This window comes from Giraffa tippelskirchi, chromosome 11 (genome assembly GCF_054371585.1).
Source record: "Giraffa tippelskirchi isolate mGirTip1 chromosome 11, T2T-mGirTip1v1.2.pri, whole genome shotgun sequence".
Lineage (NCBI taxonomy): Eukaryota > Metazoa > Chordata > Mammalia > Artiodactyla > Giraffidae > Giraffa > Giraffa tippelskirchi.
In genome coordinates, this window is record NC_137285.1 from 91,613,566 (window position 1) to 91,626,706 (window position 13,141).

A 13,141-nucleotide genomic window follows, 5' to 3' on the forward strand; every position below is an offset into this window, starting at 1 on the left:
TGCGTTGGCAGGCAGACTCTTTCCCACTGAGCCACCAGGAAAGCCCCCATCACCACACGGTTAGTTAGCTATACTCCAAATTAAAAAAAAAATAGGTTTGGAGTGTAATTATTAGAAATCAAGCCATGATCTGGGAGAAAATACTTACAGAGAGAAACAATGAGAATTCTGAGAACCCATTTATGAAGGCCAAGGAGTCCACACTACACTGGCTCCTAGTGTGACACTCTGAAAACTCAGTGTGTGACAAGTTTAGGTGAAATGCTGCACAAGACATCAAATCACACATAAGACCCTGCCCACGCTGGGAAGGCCATCAAGAATTACTGCCATCTCCACCCCAGGGCTGGGTGTCCTACTGAAGGCCACAGAAGACCACCTCCCTCCAGAGACTGTGTGTCTTTTCTCACACTGGGCGGGGGGGGGGGGGGAGTGTTCCTAATGAATAAAAATTTGGAGTGTTCCTAGAACTTCCTATGTGATTCAGAATCAGTGAAGCAGTAGGTTCCTGGGTGCTTCAAATATTTCATGTCCCAAATAGTTTTTCAGAGAAATAACATGGAAAAGAAAGTCCAGGGACTGTTTCACTGATTTAACTTCCCTGTTGTCTCATGTATGATTCAAAAATTAAAAAAAAAATACAGATGGGAGTGGAAATGGCTTGAGTTAATGTCAGTCAAGAAGAAAATGGAAAAAAAAAAAAATCAAAGATAACCCCCCAAACCTCATTCCAGGATTCTCCCCCTTTATATATTTTCCAGAACAGCGGATGAGTTGTCAACAATTATTTTATTGAGCATTGCAAGGTGCACAGCATTGTACATAGCTTGAAAATGTCAAACTGACTCATCACACCCTTCCTAAAGGCTTCCCCAACGTCCACGGTTTTGTGGGTTTTCCTGCTGTGCTCCAGGGGTGCTAGTACCATTGCAGGCTTACCACGATGTGGTACATGGATCAGCTGCACCATGCCCTCCCCACTAGATATCTGAACTCCTCAAAGATAGGATGCACGTATTGTCGATCTCTGCAACTTTGATGTTCAAATGCACATTGGATGGATGAATGACCAGTGTTCCACTCTAGTTCCTTCTCCAGATCCCTTCATCTGCATTTAGGGGCAAGTGCTGATGCTGAGTGAGAAGCGAACACTCAAAAGGCACAATGGAACAGAGGAGTGTCCAAAGGTGTGGCTGATCCAGACTAGAAGATCAGCTCCGCAACGATGAAGAGCTGGCAGACCTCTCCAAGGGCCTGAGAACATAGCAGAGCCACAGAAAAATCTTCAAGCCAGAGATGGGGCTCAACAACTCAAAATCCCACCCCAGAGGCCAAAGTGGCTCACTGGGACGGGCCAACGGTCTGGCCACCTGCTGGAGCCGGTGAACCAGAGGCATAAAGACCTGCGGTCCAGAGTGGAGACTCTCAGCCACCCAACCTTGGGGATTACTTTTCCCTTTATCATCCCTTTCCAGATTGCAAAAAAGGCCACACCATAATAAATAAATAAGACACTAAACAACTAGAACTGAAAAGGAAGGCATTTTCGAATGGTTCTCGAGAAAACTTCAGATGCCCTGCTCCTTGTGTGGTGCCAAGGGGCTCAAGCTGCCATGGATGGCCCCTGTGGGCCTTTCGGTGTACAGACAGGTATTCCGAGGGGACATCAATTCCACGGGAGGCACCAAGCATACTGGTGCGCATGGACGGCTAGGTGCTTCATCACATGGGCCAAACCCATTCAATTCATCAGAGTCTAGTTTGTTTGATGGATGATGGAGAAAACGCGGCCCTAGACCAGGGAGGCACAGATCTGACATCCAAGGTGTGGGCTGTCATCTTGGATGGGACCCGAGCAGAAGACCTTGGTGCCTGGTCTACCATCAGTTAGCATCAGGCATTAGCTTCCTCATCAGAGGTGGCTTTGGTCAGGCCGAGCTTGTCTCTGGTCAGACCATCTCTCTGGTCCCCTCTGAAATTCCCTTTCTTTCATCTGGCAGGATTCTACCTGACCCATCAGTACCAAGGCAAACCCTTCTCCTCCACGGCTCCTCACACTACTGAAGTGAAGGAAAGCCTGACTACAGGTTTTTACAGTCACCAACAGACATGTTGGTGAAACACTGCTTAAGAGTCTTAGATAATCTAGTGCATTGCTCTCTATGACAGGTTCACGGTCTGGTGTCCTACCTCGCTTAACAAACTCATCAGGATGGCAGCTTGCTGGCTGCCCCGCTACTTGGGGTCCAATTCCATTATTTTTCTGCAAAAAGTAACTCTCATCACGCTCACATTTCTTGGGCATCAACTTCATGCCAACGGTTCACCCATCCTTCTCTCCTTGTTGCGTTTCTGGACCCCAAGTCTCTGCACTAAACTTTCAGATGCACGGTGGCCTGTGGTCCTATCCTACCTCACAGGAACTCTTTAGAACACTCAGAAAAATCCAGGTGATTCCATCTCAGCTCTGGAAGCCAGAGCAAAGTTTGGGAGCTTCGGCTTCCTCCTGTTATTGTTTTTCAGTGCAAGAATTAAAATGACAAGTGCTTGATCAAAAAATTGGAGATTAGCTCTCATAAATAACTTGCTTTCATGGGAGAGTTGTTTTCTAGCATCAAACACTATAAAAATAATTTCCTGAGATAATGATTCTGAATCAAGATTATATACATATAAACTTAGATATATATGTCTAGGGATTTTTTTTTCCCGAGATGGCCAGAAGAGTTATAATTTTCTGACTATTTTTTTATACCTTTATACTAAAGCCACCATTTAAGGACAGAAGTCAGAGCATTTTACTGTATTGGGTACTTGCTGGAAGTATAAGAAAGACTAACCTAGTATTTTGCAAAATATGAATTTTCATATTAGCTTAATGTGTAGGTCTTTGAGCTCCATCTTCTCAGCCAGAGGTTTAATATATGTCAAGTTAATCCAAGCTTAGCTAAGGATATCCTCAGACCTACGGCATCTATTCAGAGCAGAGGTCTGATCTTGCACTCCTTTTTTATACCTGGGTAGCATTCAAGGGGCAAACAATCTTAGTCCTTGCATTCAGAATCTGTTATGTCATATTTGTGTATAATGCTTACCATTAACTCAAAGGAAAAATGCAGCAAAATTCAACTTTGGAGAAACAAAACAACCTTACAGATCCTTGGGAGTCATGGAAAGCTAAGGGATGTAAAGATTCTATATCCTAAGAGAGCTATTTCAACAAGGAAGTGGTCTGCACCTCACCAAGTCAGCTGAGTTGGGGAGAAAGAGAAGCAAAATGATAACACATTGTCCAGGAATACTAATATCAGTTTTGTCTTTGGTCTCAGAGAGTAATAGCAGGAACAAATTCCTTCCTACTTTTCTCAGAGACAGTTTGGTTTAAAGTGGTCCACCTCCAGATTCTTCCTTCTCCTGTGATTTTTACTGATCACAAATGAACACCAGCATCTCTCAAATGGTCTCCTGTATCAGAGTGAATAACTGAAGGGGACAGCTTGGAAGTTCACCCAGATCCCAGCAGGCAACCTACACATAATCCCACCCTGAACATGTCTCTTGGGTTAAGTTGAAACAGGCAGACACCCCACCAAAGGCCAAAATATAATTGACAGTGAACAGAAACCCACAGTATAGACAAAATATTCCAGCTTTCTCTATTAAAAAAAAAAATCAAATTTACTGGGACCGGGCACTCATTATTTTTTTTTTCTATAACTCCCCAGGATTGTCAAAAGTAATCTTGTAGCCAACCCGCTTGCAGACAGTGAGAATGACCTGAAATAGACCACCCATGGTGCCAAAAGCAGTGTCAAAGAGCAGAGAGAGGATGCCACCAAGGCCCACGGCAATGTCCTTACAGACGATCGGAACTGCGCCTATGGTGTACACGGGGAACGTGGCCACGTCCACAAGCACCCTGACAGGGACACCCACGACGCGGCAGACCACCTTCAGCAGGCAACAAAGGATCCGGAGCACGGCCCTGGTGATCCTGACCATGACTTTGAGGACCTTCCAGGGAATGCTGCCCAGCTCCTCCCCAATGGTCAAGAAGTAGGTGATGGTGGCTGATCCCAGGCGATACAGGCAACTTTCTAGACCGTTAATCACCTGCTTGGTGACATACCATAGGAAATACACAGTGTACTTCAGGATCCCGAAGGCAAGGTAATAAATTAACTGGCAGAGCTTGATGCACGGGGTAGCGACAAAGCCCAAGAGTCTTCCCAGAAGGCTACTCCTTTCCCCAGATGTCTCCGGAGGTGGCAGCGCGGACCTGGTGCCCCTCACGCTGGAGAGGGTCCCCGAGCCCCCTTCAGAGTCCAGCCTCCGCTCCTCGTCCTGGACTTGGTTAACCACCTCCAGGATTTTTTTCATCTTCTCTGTGTCTTGCTCAGTTTCCCCACAGTTGTTCTGGAACAGCTGAAGGTGGAATGGAAGCAGCTTCTCCAGGTCCCTCAGCATCACATCCTCGATGACCTCCGTGTCACGGGTGTGCTTGACAAAGCCCATGGCCCAGCCTCCCGCAGGGACAGCACAACAGGCCGCTAGCCAGACAAATTCCGGGATGCTCACTCTGTCCTTGACCTTGAGGTCCGAGGGCACGGCGCCTGTGATGATGTAGAGCTCATCCCCGCTGCCACACTGCGGGGTCAGAGCTCGGTCCATCAGGCTGTTGAGATTCATGTACCACCTTTCCTGGAAGGACGGGGTCATCGGAGCTGCATTTGTGAGAGTGAACGTGGCCGAGTGGGGGTCACTGCTGAGGGAGAACGGGTAGAGCTGTCCAGTCCGGTAATCAGAACCCAGGAAATCTGCATTCAAGGCTTGGTTGCTTCCCAGTTTGTTCACAGACCTGACGGCCTCGGCCTCATCTGTCACCTCCTCCAGGCTGCTGTTGGGGTCATCAATCTGAAAGGAAAGAGAGAGGTTGAGATGCGTCCCTGTTCTCAGCAGACCGGGGATCCTTGGACCATTCTGCCCAGACTCTAGTGAAGTCCCTATTATACAAACACTTTCAACACATTGGTTTGCAAGTACATTCACACTTCATCCTGATACCCCACAACCCTAGCGTCCGAAAGCATCTTTCAAGCCGGCTATATCCTCTTCCACTCTCCATATATTCCACTCTTGTCCTACAGTAATGACCTCTCACACACTCACACAAATACACTGTCAGAACACCGGTTTTCAACCTGCTGTGGTTTTTATAAATGTCATACCCTTTTCCAGGAATGTTTTTCCATGAGAGTCAAACTGACTGTAAAAACGAAAGCAAGGGGAAAAGTAAATCTCAGCAGGCCCGTAAAAATCAGAACTGGAATTCAGATAATCAGCCACCAATGTGAGCTGCAATTTAAAGAACGTAGTCTTCAGTGAATTTTGCATATTTTGGGATATTCAAAGAGCAATCAACTCTAATCAGAGAATTTAAATCAAATAGAGGGACATGTATAGATTATTGTCAGTTACATTAGATACTTCCCGGACCAAGATAAAATTAGACCAGCTGCTCTTCAAACTTCATCTCCTCATAATATTTGTTATTATTAACAATGCATTTTCTGTCTAGGCCAATTGAACTATGTGCTGAATATCAATAATGACATATATCTCTCTTAGTTCTGCTCTTATTCATTTTAAATTCAGCAGTATAATATATACTTTCACTTTGCTCATCTGAAAAGATGAAAGAGCTCAGGATTGATCCAAAACTCTGTTTTTAGCTCCCAAATTAGACTATAAATTCCTTGACACCATGGACCCTGTACATAGGACCCAGTCAAGGACTAACACATACTAGAATCTCAAATTGTTGTTTTTTAGTCACTAAGTCATGTCCAACTCTTTGTGACCCATGGACTGTAGCCTGCCCGGCTCCTTTGTCCATGGGATTTTCCAGGCAAGAATACCGGAATAAGTTTCCATTTCCTTCTCCAGGGGATCTTCCCAACCCAGGAATTGAACCCATGTGTCCGGCAATTGGCAGGTGGATTCTTTACTACTTGAGAATCTCAAGGCAGTCTTATTAATCTGAGATCAGTATTAACTGATCACTGCAGTATTTATAATAGCAAGAAGCTGAACCAACCTACATTTTCAAAAACTGGGAACAGTTAAATAAATGGTGTTTTATCCATCAAGGAAATATCTCAAAGCCATTAAAAAGCACTTGTAATGATAGGGAAGTATATGCTATAATTTTGAAAGGAAAAGGCAGATTATAAAATTAAATGATAACAATTTTTTAAGCCTAAAAATGAGCAAGAAAAAAGTTTGAGACATGAAAATGTCCACGATGGCTGATCGACTTCCGAGGATACAAATGATACCTTTTTCCCCTTGTTTTCTTGTTTCTCTTGGTGCACCTCTTACCTACATCAACCCGCAAACGATTTATATGTTACTTTCAAAAGGAAAAAAAGAAATGAATTAAAAGAAGTAAATTGTGACTAATTGACTCCCTAGAGTTGGTGCCACTGGCTAAATCCAAGAGGGCCAAGGCCACGTGGACTGCTGTACCTCATGTGGGGAGGGCAACCCACTCTGCATTTCTCCAGCTCTGCAACGGCAAATGGAGGCATGCTCATGCGTAGCAGCAGTGAGGGCAATGGATGAGCAAGGTGGTGTGAAAGCAGGAATAGTCGTGAAAGCTAATGGAGTATTCCATAGCCTCACCCTTCAAGGTCCTTCCGTCCCTGCCCCCAGACTTCGAATCAGAAATGATGCTGGATGGTCCCCACTCCCACCACACCCCTAGAGGACAGAGATAAGGAGCTCATCTGTTTTGTAAAGCTGCCCTTGCCCCCCTATAACCGGAAGATATAACCCATGGAAATATCTGCCTCATTCCTAAATCATGAGATCAAGGTACGGCAGAGCCAAGATTGTAGAGTCTTGGCGGGAAGGCCAGGAATTTTAGGGTGCCTGTTTATTCTCCCTGCTTACTAGGGTACTGTGTCTGCATTTAGCCTGGTGTAGCCTCTTTATCCCATCTAGAGGAAGCCTGCAGCTGGTTTTTTGTTTTACTGGTAGCCTGTGACAGATCATGGGCAACACACTGGTTCATCTTCTGTCCAAGAGCCACCCAGGGGCGAAATAATGCCTACAAGGAGAGAAGGCAGGCTGGAACACAGACAGGGAAGAGAGATTCTTAGATAAAGAAGGGGAAGGAACCAAAAAGGGTCAGGCAGAAAACGAAACAGGGAGGGATAAAAGAGAGGGGGAGGAAAAGAAGAGAGTGAGATGGGTGTGTGTGTGTGCGCATGTGTGGAAGAGACAACCTACAACATCCTGCTCTTGGGCAGAAATCAGGATTGTGGGTTGATTTACTCCTAAACTCCAGAGCATGGTCTCCCGTGGCTAAGGTCAGAGGAGACTAAGCTGGGTGCCTCTACACCCTCTCAGGCCACTTGAGTTCAATGGGCTCCAGATATCTGCCATAATGGAGTCTCTTCTGCCCACAGCTCGCAGGTACATGGGGATGGGCCAGGATGAACCGAGGTGACTGCGGAGGTCGGGACCTAGTTCCGCAGTGGGTCCTGTGCACCTCCCTGCCCTGAGCCTCTGTAGGCAAAGCAGAAACTAAACGATGTGGTCCGGATGCACAGGCAGGAGAGAGCACGCCTTCCTTTCCCTTTTCCTGGCCTTCTTCAGTGACTGTATCCAAGGTCACTGTATTGTTATGAACCCCAAATTGGCCCTACAGTTTGATGGCAAGGTAGAATATTGTGTTGGAAATGAAGATAGAATGTCTGCATCCGGTACCTATATAGCAATACAGCAGGAGGTCAAGGACTAATTTTTCTTAACTACCAATTAAATGATTTCAATATAATGTTACAGAAGGTATTTTTTTCTACCTGATTTTACAGGTGGGGAAACTAAAACACAGAAAGGTGACTTTTTCCAAAGTCATCCAGTAATTAGCAGGACAGAATCTGAACTGAGGTCAGTCATTTTATCCCTAAGTCACACATTCCTTATGACTAAGCCACGCTTTCCCCATATTAATGGACACTGCTGTACCAGTTTTCCATACCAGAGAGTAGAAAACCAAACAAACAAAGAAATCACAGTCTCCCTTTCCCTCTGTGACGTGGAATAAATGAAATTCCTTAAATTTACAGAGAGAGGAGCCGATGCCTGAGCGCCCTGGGGTTGCAGTCCCCAGGAGGAAGGGAGAGTGGAACGGAGAAGGTGAACGGGCACACGTGCAGACTGGCCCTCATGCTTCCTTTCTGCCTTTGCCCAGAGCACATGGCAGCGGAGCCTCTAGCTTCACAAGCCAAGGAAGGCGGCAGCTCAGGCAGCAGCAACTGGCCAGAGTAGTTTCCAGCATCCACGCTGGCACTTAGTCGCTCAGTTGTGTCCAACTCTTGCAACTCCATACACTGTAGCCCACCAGGCTCCTCTGTCCATGAGATTCTCCAGGCAAGAATACTGGAGGGGGGTGCCATTTCCTTCTCCAGGGGATCTTCCTGACCCAGGGATCGAACCCACATCTCTCGCATTGCAGTCAGACTCTTTACTGACTGAGCTCTGAGGGAAGCATACTACTACCCTTAGAAACTGGGCAGCTGGCTGGTCTCCCAGAGACTTTGGTTCTATTAGCACCTTACTTGGCTACTTGCTTTTTTTCTCTACACCAGCAGCTGTGACAGAGAACAGTAATCACGGTAAAACTTCATGGAGAAAAACTGTCAGGCATTTTAGGATTGTCTTGCCTGGTCACAGTTCAATACAGTGATGTATATAATGTACAATAAATCAGTGTGGATACTACCAGTCAAAATTAAAACGGAAAATAAATAATAGATTTCTCAAGGCTTATCTAACACAGTCTTATGAGGGAAGTTGCTCAGTCATGTCCAACTCTTTGCGATCCCATGGACTATAGCCCACTGGACTCCTCCGTCCGTGGAATTTTCCAGGCAAGAATACTGGAGTGGGTTGCCATTTCCTTCTCCAGGCGATCTTCCTGACCCAGGGATCGAACACAGGTCTCCCGTATTGCAGGGTGACGCTTTACCATCTGAGCCACCAGGGAATACAGTCTGACCAAAATACCAAAGAATGTTTTATGAGACCATATACTGATCTTCAATGAACTCTCTAGTCTCCCCTCTGAGGATCCCATCACATCAAAGCCTCTCTTTCTACCCTTTTTTGTGACAGGTTCTTTTTCATAGTGTTGTGTATTAGTTGTTTTGTCATGTCCGACTCTTTGAGACCCCATGTACATAGCCCTCCAGGCTCCTCTACCTATGGACGACTCCAGGCAAAAAGAGAAGGAAATGGCAACCCACTGCAGTACTCTTGCCTGGAAAATCCCATGGACGGAGGAGCCTGGTAGGCTACAGTCCATGGGGTCTCAAAGAGTTGGACACGACTGAGTGACTTCACTGCCACTGTCCAGGCAAAAATACTGGAGTGAGTAGCCATTCCCTTCTCCAGAGGATCTTTCCAACCCAGGGATTGAAGCTGGGTCTCTTGCATTGCAGGCAGATTCTTTACCATCTGAGCCATGTATATCTTCTTAACTCTCTATATTGCGTTCCAGGTGAGTCCCTAGATCTATCTTCCAAGTCACTAAGTCTCTCCTTAGCTATGTTTAGTTTACTACCTACTTTGTCGAGGTATTTTTCTTTTTTCTTTTTGTTTTTCATTTCAATGACTCTTCTTTCTTTCCTAGCATTTCTAGTTGGTTCTATTGAAAATTCTGTTGTGTTTTTTTTTCTCTTGAGAAATTCTTTTTTTTTTTAATCTTTCTTAGATATTCTTAAATTCCCTTTAAGATCTGTCTATTTTATTTGGCTTTTCAGTTTATTTTGTTGCTCCTATTGGTTGACTTTAGGGTGGTGTGTATACTTAAGTGCTCAGCAATTTTTGCCCATGAGCTTGTCTTCATAAAAGGTCCATGATGGTCTGTTGGGAAAAAAAAAAAAGACAAAAATAGAAACAAAAACAAATCTAATAGGACTGCATTTGCGGTTGCCTCTGCTGGAGCTCTAAAGAGTTCAGTGATTCTGGACTAGCTTCTGAGTTTTTTCACAGGTTAGAGTTTCCACATGGAGAAACCAATGCACATTTGGACCCATACAAAGGAAAAATGACAGCTTCAAGCTTACTTCTGGAGGTTGACTGTTTCCACTAATGACATGGTGTAGGCAGCTACTTCCTATAACAATCTGCAAGTAGCTTTCCTGCCTGGTTCACCAAAGCTGCAATGGTTTGCCAGCCCCTAGCTTTACCTGGAGAGCTTAGTTCCAGACTCACATCATGAATAGGTTATGTAACCTTGACTCCTGTCCATAGGCAGTTTAGAGCCCTAGCTCCTAGCTTCCACGTGTCTTCCCACACACAGCTTTGGCTATTGACTTCTTATATATTTCTGGCACCTGAAAATTTCTTATTACTTTTTTGCTGAAATATGAATTTAATTTAAATATATAGATAATATTTTTAAAAGTCAATATTTCTATGTGATTGCAGTGGAAGGAGAGGAGCGGCACACCCGCCCAGGGACTCTGTCTAAGGTTATCAAGTTCCTGCTAAAGCATGCCTTGTTTACTTTTATAACTCACTATAGATTTATCATCCCCAAATTTACATACTTTGCTTAAATCTCCTTTTTTGTATTTAGGCCACCTCCTGTTTGGTGTAAGTAGAACAGTACCTTCCAAGATCTTTATCTGATGTGTCAAGAACTTTACAGGCTGAACTCTCTCACTAAGAATGAGACACAAGGACTCCCAGCCCTTTGCCAAAACACACCAGCCAGCTTACGAACAACCTGTTTGGTTTTTGTTTATTTTTTTTACTAATTCCTTTGCTTTATCTATTAGCTATAATTCTCTCATCTCTTCATGTAGGTATTTCTGTCTTATTCAAATTCATTTTCACTGATTTTGTATTTGCAATTTGGAGTCATTAAAAATGGATATTCCATTATGAAATCACCCTACCATCTCATCATAAAACATATTAAATCCCAGGGCCTTATAACAGTCTGCTAACTGATCTCCACTGAGAGAAACGTCCATCACAATTTCTACTTCCTGTCTTAAAACCGCTTTTTTAACTTATGACAAAACTTTGTTTTGATTTCAAGATGACTACGGTTCTAATGTCATTTGTTAAAGAATCATCTGAAAGTCTAAATAAAATCGGTTATAACAGCTCCCCCCATCATCATGCTTACTAAACTCTATGAAACAACCACTATGTCCTAGTAGGCTCTCACTTTCTGAAGGAACAGCCAAGTGTGTGTGTAACTAAAATATCCGACTCGTGTATGGAAAACTGTACTGGAAATAATAAGAATATTTAAAAGTCGAATGCATTCTTTGAGACACTGTCACACAAAGGGCAGGTGTTTTTTGTTTTTTTCCAGGCTCTCTGCAGACATAGTTTAATGAGCTGGTTACCACAATTACACTAAATTACCAACAACACTGCTCCCTAAAGACAAAAATACACCTATGATGCAAGACGTAATTTCAGATTACAGTTTTTGGGTTGCCCTTGCCCTTTTCCAAGCACCACTAATCTTTCTCTCTGGTTTCTCAGCAGACTCTCTGGATGAAGGGACAGGTACAAAGCTCTCTATATAATCTACCTGCCTGTTGACCTAGTCCTCCTGAGCTGCCAGTGTAAATTGATACAACTCCTGGGTTTAATGGAAATTTTTTTTTTCCTAATCGCAATGTTAGGTAAGTTTTAGAAGAATGAGCATTCCCCATCCACCAGCATCCTGCCCCATAAATAACTTTATAATAAATTCCTTTTCAAATTTAATGCCAAGAAAAAAACCTGTTTCTCTCAATGAGTTGGTCTGTTTACTTTAGCAGACAGCCAAAGCTACTTAAACCCATGAAATTGCTGCCCCCCCGCCCCGCCCCCCACTTTGGAATTAAACAAAAGGAGACTTTCAATTTTCCTGCTAATATGCATGGAAGAAAAATAGGGAAAAAAAAAAAAGGAAGAAAAATAGACTAAGAAAATTGAGATGGAGAACTGGAGGGGAAATAGGCGCCCATTCAACCATATGTATTGAGGCTATTCATGTGTGAGCACTACTGTAGGAGAAAGCAGGAGGAATGGTAATAATAACAACAGTAATAACAGCCAGCAACACTTACTGAGCACTACATGCCAGGCACTGTTCCAAGAATTTCACATGTACTAAATCAGTAATTAGCTGCACTAAGTACTCACTCATCTAAACTCACAAAAACTAGGTACTATTATTATGATTGTTTGACAGGTGGAGAAACTGAGGCACATCCAGATTAAGTAGCATACTCAAGGTCAGACAGTTAGTGAGTGGTGATGTCACAGCGTGAACTCAAGACCAGTCCCACAGCTGCTGCTCTGAATCCCTGCTTCACATGCAAACTCAAGAAGACCAGTCCCACAGCTGCTGCTCTGAATCCCTGCTTCACATGCCTCCAAATGGCATCAAGAAGCTCACCACCTACTTAGGGAAGCAAGACACAGACACATACAAAACTAAATAGGAAACCAAGGGAAAACCACAGTGTACTGCAGATAAAGTTAAGTGCCAAATAAATGTTTTGAAGAAAAAGAGCAATCAGATTCCAGAGGAAGGAAGGACACCATAAACAATCAGAGAAGATAAGATATCTTTAACTTTTGGAGAAAACAAAAGCTGAGGCAGGGTTAGAAGGATATGCAAGGTTTTGATAAACTTAGAGAAACAGAAAGGTCAGTGGGGCTTAAGGAGACATCTGCACAAAGGCTTGAGAGATGGGGAGTCTGTGAAAATGGGACTCTGAGAAAGGAAAAATTTTAATTGGGAGGGATAGCAGGGGACCAGATTATAAATGATCTGATACACAGATAACTCATCATAGAATAATTACAACTAAAGCTCATCGAGTGCTCTCTAGGTAGTGGGTACCATGTAAGTGTGTTACAGGACATACCTTCTTTAATCCTAACAGGATCCCTACTACCTCCTCTGCAGAAAGTGTAACATTGGCTCAGTCATTGAGTAGCGTGTGGATGTCATGCTGTCGGTGAGGGAGGCTGAGTCTGCAAACCCAAGTGGTCTGACTTCAGCGGACATAAAGTGCTCCAGCTCCACTCTGCTCTCTGGGTCTTTCAATGA

At 44.1% G+C, this 13,141-nt stretch overlaps 1 protein-coding gene across 1 annotated transcript in view; it reads right to left on the reverse strand.

The window, feature by feature from the left end:
* Nucleotides 1-770: 770 nt before the first annotated feature.
* Nucleotides 771-13,141, reverse strand: part of ENDOD1 (endonuclease domain containing 1) — a 33,321-nt gene continuing 20,950 nt past the window's right edge. The window contains exon 2 of the mRNA XM_081545468.1: nt 771-4,914. Coding sequence (XP_081401594.1) covers nt 3,712-4,914 — 1,203 coding nt within the window. The 3' untranslated portion in view covers nt 771-3,711. The remainder of the gene's footprint in view (nt 4,915-13,141) is intronic.